This window comes from Myxine glutinosa, unplaced genomic scaffold, assembly GCF_964187855.1.
Source record: "Myxine glutinosa unplaced genomic scaffold, kmMyxGlut1.1 SCAFFOLD_1376, whole genome shotgun sequence".
Classification (NCBI taxonomy): Eukaryota; Metazoa; Chordata; class Myxini; order Myxiniformes; family Myxinidae; genus Myxine; species Myxine glutinosa.
In genome coordinates this window covers 64,130-79,310 of record NW_027617471.1, presented here as the reverse complement: position 1 = coordinate 79,310, position 15,181 = coordinate 64,130, and the positions used below count along the sequence as shown (strand labels likewise).

Below are 15,181 nucleotides of genomic sequence, written 5' to 3'. Positions count from 1 at the left end.
AGCAGGGGGAGCGAGGCCGGAGAGGAGTCGGTAGAAGACAAAAAGACCACCAACCTGCCTGCGGTGAGCGAGTGAAAGGCCCTCAGAATCAGCTTCACCGCAAGAGATACCAATGATTCTGAATGCTTTGGTTTCAACCGCGTGATGCTGGGCGAGGTGGGAGGCAGGAGCACCAGCACAGAGGGGAGAACAGTATTCCATTGAGCTGTGGAGAAAGCCTTGTGTGTGGTGAGGAGCTGAGAAGTGCCCAGGAGAGACTTCGCACGATGGAGAATTGCCCAGTCGGCGACTGGCTTTGGAGGCCAGCTTGGAAATGTGGTTTTCCAAGGAAAGATCATGGCAGATAGTGAGACCCAAAAGCTTGAGTGACAGAACTTATTGGAGAGGATTGTTCAGAAAGTAGATGGGTGGGTTGTCCAGTCGGTCTTTCCGGAGAGCCACAGTAAGAGTGTGAGATTTGTCGGGATTGAAAGACATGTTCCATTTGTTTGACCAGTTTGTGAGTTTATCCTAGTTTGCAGAGAGTGAAGAGGCTGCAGCCTGCAGATATGAGGGTTGAGATATGCAGCGGCAGAGAGTGGAGTCATCAGCAAAAAGATGTCGAGGCAGAGAGATCATTAATGAAGATCAGAAAAAGCACAGAGCAGCTCTGATTTCCTGTTTGGCATTGAGGACCTCCATCCATGTTGAGACCGCAGAAGCAGCATGTCCAGAGTAGAGTGAACTGGTCTGAATCCAAATTGATGATCAGAGATCAAGCCATTGGAGAAGAGGAAGGATTTGATGTCTTAAGTGATGATCGAATCCATGACCTTGCTGATTATTGGGATTCAGGCTGATTGGCCTGTCGTTGCAAAGATCTGTGTTTGCACCTTTTTTGTGTAAAGCGGTAATGTTGGCTGTTTTCCAAGAAGATGGAAGATGACTGAGCAAAAGAGAGGGTGAAGAGAACAGAGACAGGGTAAGACAGAGCGGCAGAGCAGGATTTTAGGACCCGTGGGCTGATGCCGTCTGGTCCAGTTGCAGAATTAGAGTCAAGGTTTGGCAGAAACTTCACCTTGTCAGGAGAGAAGGACACAGAGTCCAGGAGTGGCTGCGTTCAACTGGGTAAGGTGGGTACAGAGAGAGATGGATTTGCCAGTGGGTACAAGCCAGTTGCTGGCGTGATACACATACCTGTCTGGCAGGGGTGGGCCCTGCGGAGATGGGCAGTTTTGCATATGTAATCAGCTGTGAGAGTGGGAGACTGCCATATTTGCTGCTATGACTCGTTGAGATCGAGGTAAGAGTTATTAATTTGCTGCTTCGTAGTTTGCCTCATTTTAAATGTATTGAGATGCCTTGTTTGTATCATGTAGACTAATGTTATGATCTTGTGTTATGTATAGATGCACCTGGTCGATTGCAATAAAGCCTCCTTTCCTGCAGTCTCTGGCTCTACTTTCACAACAGAGAGAGAGCACTTTACTTTGGAGATTGCAGAAGAGCTTGGAGAAAGGAAAGGATGAGGACAAATGGTTTGTCGGTGATGGGATGAGGCACAGTGAGGTGTTGTTTGAGGGGGGGGGGGGCAGAACGAAGTAGAAGGTGTTGTTTGAGGGTGGGGGCAGAGCGAAGTAGAAGGTTGGAGGAGGTGGAGGTATGAGTTGGAAGGGAGAGGAAGCAGGGAGGAGTCAGCTTTGAGGAGAAGGGGTGAGAGGGGAGAAACATGGTGGGTAGAGATTTGAATGGGGGGGGGGGGGGGGGGGGTGAGGGAAGAGTTTGGAGGGAAGGGGTGAGAAGGGAGTTTAGGAGGGCAGGAGTGAGGGGTGAGTTTCGGAAGGGAGGGGTGAGGGGGGAGTTTAGGTGGAGAGGGACGAGGGGAGTTTAGAAAGTGTTGGACGCCAAAAGAAAAACGAACATTTATTACAAACTGGGTTTCTTGTAATTTTAAAGTCAGAGATCCGTTTGAAAAAGTTAGAGTAGCGGTGGAATGAAGGTGAGTTCAGAGAATGCAGAAAGGGAGAACAGTAAGATTTTGAATTTTTCTTGAAATGGAATGATTTGAAGAGGAAATTGAAGACAGCTTTTCAAAGAGGAAGAAAAAGAGCATGTTGTAATATACAACTGAGTACAGGACTGCAAGGGGAAGTTCAAATATTTTAAAACAAAACCATGAAAACTATCTGGAAAAATTCCCTGAGGTGAGGGCATGGATCTGAGAAAGAGAGAAAAAGGGTTGAATGAGCATGGTGAAAACAAGAATTGGAAAGTTGAGTATCGGCTGGAGAGGTGGAAGGAAAAGGAGATAAAGGGGGTGGGGCGAGACAACACGTGGTCGCACACGGGGGAGGGAGCCGTAAGGAGAAAAGGAAATTATTATTTGGATTGTTTTTTTTTAGATTTAAGACTAAACAAAGTGTAAGGTGTTCGGGGGAAATAGGGGGTGAACAACACGATGGTTTAGTGATTCGACAACGCGACGGGAAGCCGAGAGGGCAGTCCCCACACACGGCGTGAACAACAAAATGACTAATTACACACAAGTTTGCAAGAATACAAACCAATGTCGAACTAGAAAAACACAGTGAACACACACAGTAAAATAACCAGTACAAATTGGACAAAAATACGATTGTGAAAATACTTATCTTTGATGACGTGGAGAGCTCGGAAGGACGCTTCCTCACCAGAGGAACCAGAAGCGGGAACTGGTATTAAGTCTTTGAGGGGAGAATGTGATTGAATAGTTTCCGTAGGGCAATTGCAGAAATTGAAGAAAAGAGGAACAAAAAAGTTGAGGTGTGTGTAAAGTGTGCACTTTGAGTTTAACCAGGAGGCGATTAGTGCAGGAACTTGTGTAGTGAAGGATTGGGCGACTTAGATCAGTCTCTTCCAAGACACTCTGCCTTTTGACAGGTCGCATAAATGAGATGAGCCACCCCATCTGCCATGTTAGGAACTGGCAATGTGTTTCAGCCTCATCACCTGATATGATAATAATTTTGAGAGCTTCTTATTAAACAGAAATCAAATCAGTTTGTGATGCTGCCATCTCATCACCTAAATGAGAGGGCAGCAAAATCACAAACGGGTCTCCAGGATCCTGTGGAATATAAAGCTCTCAAGAGGTCTCCATTGGACAACACAGACACCTTGTGGACTATGAGTTTGAGGAATTATTTGGAATGATGGAATCTGCAGCTCAGTTTGGAAGACAGCTTTGATATGTGATCCACGTCATGGCTGATGGTGAAGCCTATAAAGTCAAGAAGCCGAACCACTTCCTGTGTTTGACCAGGAAAAACGATCAGTTGGTTGTTTTTTACAATCGTGCCGGAGTGACCGGGTGAAACTGAGATGTGTCAGAACTGAAAGAGATGGTCCATCAATCACATCAAAATTCATGTTTACTAATTTCTAACTTATTGAGGGACTCAGGTAAAAGTGGACTTGACAGACACAAACAGTGGCTTTTCAGCAAAATGACGTCAGAAACCTCACCTGCTTCCACATACTCCAAAACCAGGACGACGCGGTGACTGCATGGATGTTTTATCGGGATGTCGATCAACTTTACTGAAGGGAAATGAGATGGTGGAGCATACGTTAATATGGCGATACTTTTTCCACATCCGAAATTTGCATTTATGTTTATTTAAATTATACAATGGACTACAAAATGTAAATGTTTCCTGGTATTTGTTATATTTTATCACCTTTATCGATCAATATTGTTGAAATGAAGATAAAATAGCTGTATGTAGAAATATGTTGAAAAAGACAAAACTTTACATGGGGTAAACTTACTTTTTCACATGACTACATTCTGTGCCTCACACCATGATAGACCCAACTCATTCAGATCAGTTACCATAGTCTTTCAACAAACAAACAACAGGCTTTTTAAGGCCATTTTCCCTGCAAGAGCGGGGGTTGGCCTTGCGGTCCCCTTGACAATCTTCTCCATTTTGCCCTATTTTTGCATCTCCCCATGTTAACCCCCTTGCCCGCATTTCTTCTTCGGCCATCTTTGGCCAAGTCTTTCTCGGTCTTCCCCATCCTCTACTTCCTTCTGCATTCATTTCCATCACTCTTCTCAACCAGTCACTTTCATCCTTCCTCAACACATGACCAAACCATCTCAACCTGTTCCTCTTCACAGCATCCATCACAGACTCTATTCCCATCATCTTTCACATTTCATCATTTGTCTTCCTCTCTCTCAACGATACTCCACACATTCACCGAACCATTCGCATTTCCACCCTTTCCAGCCTTCATTGCTGCTCCCATAAATCATAACACTTCTCACACATGCAGCATACACCTTTCCTTTCAGCTTCAACGACACTCCCCTACTCGTCAGCATGCCACTCAGTTCCCGAAACTTCTTCCATGCACATCTCACTCCAGCAACCGCTGCCGAGTCTGATCCACCTTCTCCATTCAGCATGTCTCCTAGGTAACAAAATGTTTTCACACCTTCCAGCTTCATGCCGTCTCCAAGATCCAACTCAACATTTCCTCCATCTGCAGCTCCCTCTGTGCACACCTTACACTGCAATGTAGCTGCCACACTGGTTAATGACCCTCTAAAACCACTACATTTTTGATGAACCCACTCAGCGCACATTGTACATTGAATGGAATTCACTCCAACATCCTTACTGCATACAGCACACGCCCACTTCCCAGTTCTTTCCACCTCACCACATGCTTTACCACTTGCCATCACCTTCATCTTTCCGATATTCACCTTCAGACCTTTTGTCTCCATACATTCCTTCCACTTGTTCATCTTCTCCTTCAGTCCGTCCATACTTTCTGCAATCAACACCAGATCATCTGCATACAACAACTCACACGGTAAACCCTCCTTTACGTTCCGAGCCAGCACCTCCATCACAGCTACAAATAGTAGTGGACTTTGTACCGACCCATGATGCACTCCCACCTTCACCTCAAACTCACCACTGTTCCCCTCCTTGGTCCTTGCAGCTGTGCGCGCTCTTTTGTACATTGCCATCACGACTGATGAACCATTCCTCCACTCCTAACTTCCTCAATGCCCATGTCACTACTTCAGGTGGAACCCTATCAAATGCTTTCTCCAGATCAACAAACCCAAGAAACAACTTCTTCCTCTTCTCCATGTACTTCTCCTGCAACTGCCTCACAATAAAAAGCGCGTCTGTCGTTCCTCTTCCTGGCATAAATCCAAACTGCATTTCGTCAATCTTCACTTTCTTCCTTTTCCTCCTCTCCAACACCCTATCCAATACCTTCATTCCATGCTCCAACAACTTTATCACTCGATACGAGCCACAGTCCAGAGGGTCACATTTCCCCTTGTAGAGAGGGACGAAGGTAATCAGTTCCCAATCCACTGGAATGCGGCCTTCTTTCACCACCAGATTGTAGATCTCTGTCATTCTCTTCACACCCCAATTTCCGGCTGATACCTCCCACCATTCCAGTCGGCCCTCCCGCATTTCTACTCTTCATTGCTTTTATCGGTTGGGCTAGCGGCATTGCTTTAACCCTGGTGTTGGGCTAGCGGCTAAGGTGCCGGCTTAGGATCCTAGGATCCTGGGTTCGAATCCCGGTCAATCGCTGAATTAACGCCAGGGGGGTTGACTCAGCCTGTCATCCTTCCGAGGTCGGCTAATTGAGTACCAGTTCACTGGTAATTCCCTGTTTGTCGTTAAAGGCGGCAAAAAGGGTTGGCGTCAGGAAGGGCATCCGGCCGTAAAACATTGCTTCAAAAAAGGGGACCGAAAAACAACAACCACGGTTCCCGAAAAAGGCCAACCCCCGCTTGCGGGGAAAAATTTATCGCTTCCTCAACTTCCTTCTCGGTTATCTTCTCTGCCAGTCCTAAAACTGGGTTACTCTCGATGTTTCCATCCCATTCATTCTCTGCATTCAACAGTATTTCCATGTATCTCTTCCATCTAACTTTCATTCCATCTGGGTCCACAACGATTTGTCCCACTTCATCCTTCAAGCAATGCACCCCCATCACATCACACCTCTCTTTCGCTATCTGCTTTGCAATCCTGAATACCACTCTCTGACCCTTTTCCAAATCCAAGCGTCCTCCGAACACTTTCCTCCATGCATCCCGCGCATTTGCTACCTCTTCCTATGCAGCCTTCTTGGCTGCCTTATAACTTTCATGCTCTGCCCTTTCTGTCCCCATACCCTTTGCCTTCCGCCACTCCTTGAAATTCTTCCTCTTCTCGTCAATCTTCTTTCCAACTTCATCATCCCACCACCATGTTTCCGAGTGCCTCGGTGGTCCTTTTGTCCATCCACATACCTCACCAACGGCTCCCAACAGACTATCTTTCATTGACATCCAACTACTTTCAAGCTCAACCACATCATCCTCGCCCATACTCAGCCTCGCTTTTAATGTCTCCCTCACTGTCACCTCTTTCAACCTCCACACCTTCATGCTAGGTTGGTACTTCACCCGCCGAGCTCTCCTCGCAACTTTCACCCTTATGTCGCAGACAACCAAGTTGTGTTGTGAAACAGACTCTTCCCCCGGGATCACCTTTGTGTCCCCGAGGTGCCCCCTATCTCGCCTATGCACCAGCAGGTAGTCAACAGTTGTCGTCGACCCACCTGACGTGTATGCAACAAGCTTATTATCCTCTTTCTAGAACGGAGTATTACAAATCAACAAATCAGCTCCATGAGCAAACTCCATAATCCTTTCCCCTTCTCCATTTCTCACACCATATCCATAACCCCCATGAACTTCCTCAAAACCGTCCATACTCTTTCCCACATGTCCATTTAGGTCTCCTCCTTCCACAACAACTTCCTCATCTTTCACGTTTTACATCAGCTTCTCTATCGCACACCAGAACTTGTCCTTCTCTTCATCGCTCCGACCAACCTGCGGAGCATATCTTGAGATGACGTTCACCAAGAGCTTTCCAATCATCATTTTCACCATCATCAACCTTTCACTCACTCCAGTCACACTCACCACACTGTCTACAAACTCCTCAGAAAACAGGACACCAACACCATTCACGTATTCTGGGCACCCTTGCCACACAAACTTGTATTTCTGTCCCTGCCTACCCTTTACCATTCTCACACCACTTCCCTTCCATCTCGTCTCCTGTACACAACATATGTCCACTCTTCTTCTGACCAATACTTCCACCACTTCTCCTTATCTCCCTGTCATTGTCCCTACATTCAATGTCCCAAACCTCAGAAACCGATCTCCACGTCGGGAATCAGACGTTTCGTCGTCATAAATGGAGTGATTTCCACCCTTGCTTTGATCGGGTTCCCCACCTTGAGTTTTGACAAGAGGGAGTGGGGTCCCCCATAGGGTACTTCGGGCTGTACCCTGCCCATGTGTAGTTGTAATTGTCATGGTTCTCTCTCTTTTTGAGGCAATGTTTTTATGGCCGGATGCCCTTCCTGACGCCAGCCCTTTTAGTCGCCTCTTACGACATGCAGGGATACGGTGTACCTATTCGAAACCGGGGTACACACCGGCACCATAGTCCTTCGCCAAGTTGTTTTTGGCCTGCCTGGTTCCCTCCTTCCTGGCAGAGTTCATCCGAATGCAACATTGGGGATTCGGTCAGGGGACATTCTAAGCACGTAGCCAAGCCATTGGAGGCGGCGACGCTGAATTTCAAGGGCAATTCTGTGGCAACCGGTTATTTCATGTCAGTCTTTGTTGGATATCGTATTTAGCCAGAAGCTGCAGCAAATTTTCGATAGGCATCCATTGTGGAAAGATTCCACCATGCACATATCTGACTTAATTAACCGCCAGCACTCAGAGCTATACAGAAGAACAGACTTGACATTGCTGTTATAACATCTTATCTTTTTCTTCAGGCTGAACTGCTTCGACTTCCAGATACAATGGATTTGAGCGATTGCATTGCAAGCTTTGTGGATTCTTACTTGTCTTAGCTCCATTGTCTTTGCTGATTAGACTGCCAAGGCATGTAAACTCATCTGCAGTCTCCCGGGCTTCTCCATTTACAGTAATGGATGCAGGAGTTACGGTGTTGATGTTCATCACCTTGGTCTTGGTGGTATTGATATTAAGATCTGTCCTTCTTCTGGATAGCTAGCCTGTCAGTTTGTCCATGCAAATATGTGTACCTTAATGACAAAACAGCCAAATCATCAGCAAACTCCAGATTTACAAGTTGGGTGGAAAGAGTCCACTGGATGCCTCGAGGTCTATCTGATGTGGTGTTCCTTATGATCCAGTCGATAGTAATCAGAAAGTGGATAGGTGATATAATACAACCATGGCAAACCCCAGGCTCTTCCAGGAACCACTGTGATAAGGAGGTGTTCAGGATGACACTGCATTCAAAGTGGTAAAATAATTTGCTTATGAGAGTGATCATCTTCTGTATAATTCCATAAGATCTCAGTATTTTCCACAAGCTTGCTCTATGAACATGATCAAATTCCTTCTTGATTTCAATGAAATTGATATTAAGAGGTGCATTTCATTCTAATCATTCTTATTATTATTATATTAATATATTCTATTGCAATCAAACTTCAATAAGTTTGAGTGAAATCCATACTTACTAATGTTTGGGTGATTTAGTGACTTCATTATCGAAGCTTCATGCAACATCTGGGAAAAAAAACAAAAAAAAAAACAATGAAGGAAAACAGAGAAAGATAAAATTATACAAATTCTTTCAATAAGCTGGATTCAGGTTAAGTCACCCCATCACAATAACCACAAGATTGTAACTCTCACACAGAGACGCATGGCCTCAGGAGCCAAGAGACAAAGATGTATCACAGACAAAGATTCTACCAGGACAGTTCAGAGGTAAGTTGAACTGTGTTGTTAGTTCAACAGTTAAAAATACCACTATCCCAATCTCAACACAAACTTACCATTGCTCCATCTCGTAAAGATTTTGCCACCTTCAAAGCAACCTAAAAGAGGCGACAATATATCATATTATAACATCTGATACATTGTGGGAAAATGAGTAAAATACAGACTTGGCATTTAATATGGAATATTTTTTTTGTGGGGGTGAACTTACTTTTCAAGATGTCTTAGAACCAATAGTTAATTGGAATTATGTTGAAATTATTCGAGATTTTGTTAATGTGACCTTTAAAAGAAACAAAAACCACATTTGACATTTCGAAGCAAATAAATTGATCCTTGAAAGTGATGGAAACTGATATCGAACTCAATTCACGGACAGTACTGTGTTAAACTTCTGTACGTTTTCCAGAAGTATCTCTGTATTTTGCACATTAGCCAAAAATATTTTCAACAAAAACAAAAGCTAAATTATGACTGGGATTACAGACAGTAAAATTACAGTTCAGTTCTTCGTGTAACCCCCAAGAGCATTCAGGAGAGCACGTACACGTCGAGGCATGCTGTTCACGAGATTTGCCAAGGTTTGAACAGGAATCGCTTGCCATGCAGTGACAATAGTCTGCTGCAATTCACGCACAGTGGTAGGCTGCTGGTCCAAGTTGTTGATTTGACGCGTTAATTCTGCCCACAAGTTCTCTATCGGATTCATTTCCGGGGACATGGCAGGCCACTCCATATGCTCTACACCACGGTCAGCAAGAAAGTGTTGGATCATGCGAGCACGATGAGGCCGTGCATTGTCATCTTGGAAGACAAAGTTTCCTCGAAAGGCTGCACGAGCAAATGGAAGCAATGTTTCTTAAAGAATGACCCTGTACTTGAACTGGTTCAGGTTTCCATTCAGAACAACCAGGTCAGTTTTGCCCCCTGCATGAAAAGCAGCCCAAACGGTCACCCCAGCACCTCCAGCTTGGACTCTTGGCACTATACAATCTTCGTTGTGGCCTCATGCACTTGTCTGCGCACTCGGACGCGGCCATCTTGACGATAGACCAGAAATCTAGACTCGTCACTGAAGGTCACGTGATTCCAGTGTCCTGGCTGACATTGACGGTGCTCCCTGGCCCACTGCAATCGGCGCTGGCTGTGTTGTCTAGTCAGGCGTGGCTTTATCAGGGGACGCCTGGCACGATAGCCTGCTTGATCCAGTCGTTGGTTGACTAGCCTTCTGGATACAGGTACATTTGTCAGTTGCTGCCACTCAGCCCTAAGCGGCTTTGCTGACTTGGTACGGCCATTGCGGACTAACCGGTGCAGCTGGCGGTCATCTCTCCTTGTGGTTCTGCGTGGACTTCCTGGCCTCGGTATTGGAGTAGGGACACCCATCTGAGCATTTCGTTTCAGGATCTTTGACACCTGACCTTGAGTGATGCCATACTGCCGAGCAATAGCACGCTGTTTCATGCCAGAATTTCGTAAAGCCACCACTCCATGACAAACAGCATTGTCAAGTTGACGGACCATCTCCAGAGGAAGCGGCAATAACGTTTGTAGACGTGCAGCAGTTGTTTTCCACTATTACAGAACGCAACAACCCTTATATACCCGATTGTGAAGCCAATCGTCAAATGTACCTGTCCTTACATTTTGTCACGCCACCTGTGATATAATCCTGTTATTGACTTCTTGCTGCGAAAGACAATCAGTGACATGGTTCTTTCAACAAAGACATCACGGAAGGGGAAAAGAAACTCACCAGATTGATATACTGAATTAAGAAAGTAAACCCAAGTCAAGACAAAAAAAAATTCCATATTATATGCCAAGTCTGTATATGACATTGGTTTGTCGTGATGTACAATTATTATACCTGTTTATACTGAAGCCAACGTCGGAGATAAATTGTAGAAAGAAACAACTTCACACAGACGGACGATAAAAAGGGGACTAGGTAAACGATTACATCAGCACACCACAAGTGAATGTATTCGAGTGTTAAGAATTGGAAGTAATAATAATAATAAGAATTCATTTATTTTGTATAGCGCTTTTCATGAAGCCCAAACATTGAGGTTCAAGGGATAAGGGAGTAGAAGGGGGTGGGGGAGGGGGGGGGGCAGTGATGGGCATCAAACTGCAAATTGGGGAAAAAAATAAAATGAAAATCAATGGTAGGAATGAAGAAGCCCCCTCAATTTTGCATCAAGGGGTTTCCCCCATTATTTTTGGTGAGATTTCTGACACACAACCATCATCTGTCACAGATTACACATTATTTGTTCATTGAAATCACATCTATGATGTAATCTTCTCCACATGATGTGGGCCCTGCAAGTCAAAAGAAAAAGCATCGTTCATCTCATCAGAAATAGAGAAGATAAATTCAGATGCAGGAGAATTTCCCGATCCCTTTGCTCTCATCCTTCTTCCATGTGTCTCTCCGTTGTTTCCCTCTACACTGCTTGCTATCTGTATTTTCCACCGTGTTCAGTTCTGTGTTCTATCTCGCTCTCCCGTGAGCTGTTCTATCTCCCAGAAAGTGAAATGAAGACACAGGAAGTATATCACAAGCTTGTACCTCATTTGCGCAGATGACATTCTTTGCTTTGTAAACGAATCCAAAACCTCCTTCTCCAATTTTGGAGATAACCTCCCACATCCCGACCTGAAAACAAAGGCACAAACAGAGCTTCACAACAGTGCTTCTGAAATGAAATAGAAACAAGAAAGAGTAATCAGAGATTGCAGACCCTTGCCAGGACATGTTTTTCTTGGTTTTTAAGGTTAATGTGGTCAAACAAATATGGCGGCCGAACCACATGACCTATGACGTCATCTTTTTATTTTATTTTTTACACCAATTTATCCCCAGATGACGCTCAAAAAATTCCATCTTCATCGGATGAAGTTTTGTACTTGTCAAATTATGACATCCTAATGGAGGCACCGATGACATCATCATTAACATATTGTTATGTTTATGGGGGGGTAGGTGAAAGAATACCATAGGAGAGTTAAAATTGTGCAGAAAGTAGCATGGACCGTGTGACGAGCAGGATATATTCGATGCAATAAGTAGAGAAAACGTCGCTGAAGGTTGTTTAAATGTTCATCACACGAGGGGTGGTGACGTGCTAATCATCTCTCGGGTTTAAGGTTAGCTTTCCACTGTGCGTCACATCCTCTGCAAATTTTCCCCAACCTTTTGGCTGACATGGCTGGCCATGTAAATCAACCCTTAAATTGCAACAACCCTGGCAAAAGCCAAGCAGGGCCGGCGATGTGATCCCGGCCGAACTGGGCCTGCCCTCATGGAGCTAATAAGGCAAAAGACCCGGCCAGTAGAGGTGGAGAATCAATGGGCGGAGAAGAAGGCCGGCAGGCCACGCCCCGAGGTACGCGATTGGCCTGTAGGATGTGGGTGGGGCGAACTGAGGGACGTTCGATGATTGGCTCTCAGGAGTTAGGAAGAAGAGTGCGCGTCTGCTGCTCGGGATCGGAGAAGAAGGCTTTGCCATCTTTGGTCATTGTGCTGAAAGAGAGCGGTGGGCTGATTATCTTTGTATTCCTGTGAGGGAGAGCGGTTTTTCTGGACCGACGTGAGGGAGGTTTTGGTGGCTGTGGTGCTCTTCGGAGGCAGAGTGGGCCACGAGCGAGGCAGTGGAGGAGAAAGGAGGCCATCCTAATGAGCTTGCCACAGGCTCGAAAGCAAGTGCCTTTGACGAGTGGTGCTGCCGCCATTTTGAGCTTCCCGCGAGGGAGGCTTTGAACATCGTTACCGCCACCAATCTCAAAAGGGCCATTTGGGACACAGATAAGTGCCGGCACACAAAGATTTTATTTTCGTTTTATTTTCGCCTGTGTGTGTTATGCGAATCAGTGTGTGGAGGCGTCACACAGTCAGGTATTAGTTTTACCAAAACATTTATTTCATCCGCGTTTTATTTTCATTAAACCATTGTGTTGCATTTTACTGTCATGTTTATTTGTTGTGGTTTCGGAATAAACCCGTGTGTTCCGTTCAGGTAAACATCTCGCATCTCTTCATTCCTGTGCGCGCCAAAAATAACCGTCATCATCGGGAGGTCACCTCACAGTTAAAGCTGGTTCGACCATCCGTCTCGGCTGATATTAATCGCCTGAGACGTGAAAATCTGGTATTCTGCATGGAGAGTTCTTTACTACGAGCCATGTCTCAATTTTTTCTGTGCAGCGCTTTCGGAGATATGGAGCGTTTTTCAATTTTTCCAAGATGGCGCCAGTACCACAAGACATATGACGTCACAATTACAATTTTAAAAAAATCTACAGGAGCAGGTGCACGTATGGTGAAACTTTCTTGTCAATTGGACCAACAGTTGCAGAGAGAATCATATTTATTCTGTGCAGACAGACAGACAAACAAATACACAAATGAAATATCACTCAGAGAGCGACACTTGGCAAAATACAACAAAGTAGAATGGCGCTCAGGAGAGCATCCTTTTACTTCATAAATAATTGGTGGTTGAATTATGTGACCTGATGTGCAAATCGTCTTCAAATTTTATGTGAATTGGATGAAAATTGACAATTTTAGAAATTTGGCCAATGTCTATGTTGGCCTAATTCTAAATTTGACCTATCTTTTGCCTATGTTGACCTCAAGAATAGTTGGTGGTTGGTTTCGGTAAGGTGATATGCAAATCATATTCAAATTTAAAGTAAATTGCATGAAAATTTAGGATTTTCACAATTTGAAATGAATGATGACCTTTGGCCAATGTTGACCTTTTGGCCGATGCTGATCTCAAAAAGAGTTGGTGGTTGAATTCATTTCGCTGACATAAAAGTCCAATTAAAATTTCATGTCAATCAGATGAAAATTGAGAATTTTAGAAACTTGAAATTGTTGTTGACCTTTGGACTATGTTGATCTTTTGGCCTCCGTTCATCTCAAAAATAGTTGGTGGTTGAATTCAGTTAGCCGATACATAAATCCTATTCAAATTTCAAGTCAATCGGATGACAATTGAGGATTTTAGAAATTTCAAAAAAAGTCGTTGACCTTGGCACTGTGTTGACCTTTTGATTTTTTGACCTCAAAATATGTAGGATTTTGTCGGACCATGATCTCTACCATTTGGCAAAGTTTCATGAAGATCGGTTTAAAATTGTGACCTGGAGGCAAGTATAAGTGAGCGCAAAGACAGACAGACAGACAGACACACACACACACACACCAGAGTGATCAACATACTTGCAAAAAAAATTTTTTTTTTTGCCAAGTAACAAACACACAAATGAAAAATCACTCACAGAGCGGCACTTGGCAAAACAAAACAAAGTAGAATGGCAATCCGCAGAGCATCCTTTTGATCTCAAAAATAATTGGTGGTTGATTTCAGCGACCTGATATGCAAATCGTCTTCAAATTTTAAGTTAATCAGATGAAAATTGACAATTCTAGAAATTTGGCCTATGTTGACCTCTTGGCCGATGTTGACCTCAATAATAGTTGGTGGCTGAATTCAGTTCGCTAATATGAAAATCCTATTCAACTTTCAAGTCAATTGGACGAAAAATTAGGATTTTGAAAATTTGAAAAAAAAGTGGTTAACCTTTGGCCTGTGTTGATGTTATGACCAATGAGGATGTCAAAAATAGTTGGTGCTTGAATTCAGTTAGCTGATATGACAATCCTTTTCAAATTTCAAGTCATTCAGATGAAAATTGAGGATTTTAGGGATTTCAAAAAAGTGGTCGACCTTTGGACTATGTTGACCTTATGACCTATGCTGATCTCAAAAATAGTTGGTGGTTGAATTCAGTTCGCTGATATGAATATCCTATTCAAATTTCAAGTCAAACGGGTGAAAATTGAGGATTTTCGAAATTCGAAAAACAAGTGGTTGACCTTTGGCCTTTGCTGACCTGTTGGCCTATCAAAAATAGTTGGTGGTTGAATTCAGTAAGCTGATATGCAAATCCTATTCAGATTTCAAGTCAATCTGATGAAAATTGAGGATTTTAGAAACTTGATAAAAAGTGGTTGACCTTTTGGCCTAAGCTGATCTCAAAAATAGTTGGTGGTTGAATTCAGTTAGCTGATATGTAAATCCCATTCAAATTTCAAGTGAATCGGATGAAAATTGAGGATTTTAGAAATTTGAAACAAAGTGGTTGACCTTAGGCCAATGTTGACCTTTTGGCCTATGTTGATCTCAGAAATAGTTGATGGTTGAATTCAGTCACTGATATGAAAATCATATTCAAATTTCAAGTCAATCAAATAAAATTGAGGATTTAAAGAATTTGGAAAAAGTGGTTGACCTTTGGCCTATGTTGACCGTTTGA

At 43.9% G+C, this 15,181-nt stretch overlaps 1 protein-coding gene across 1 annotated transcript in view; it reads right to left on the bottom strand.

The window, feature by feature from the left end:
* The window catches only part of LOC137416275 (uncharacterized), a 91,836-nt gene that overhangs the window by 33,936 nt on the left and 42,719 nt on the right, over positions 1-15,181 (bottom strand). The window contains exons 7-10 of the mRNA XM_078769136.1: positions 11,424-11,510; positions 8,902-8,943; positions 8,581-8,629; positions 3,484-3,558 (exon numbers count right to left, since the gene is read on the bottom strand). Of these exons, the coding sequence (XP_078625262.1) occupies positions 3,484-3,558; positions 8,581-8,629; positions 8,902-8,943; positions 11,424-11,510 (253 nt within the window). The remainder of the gene's footprint in view (positions 1-3,483; positions 3,559-8,580; positions 8,630-8,901; positions 8,944-11,423; positions 11,511-15,181) is intronic.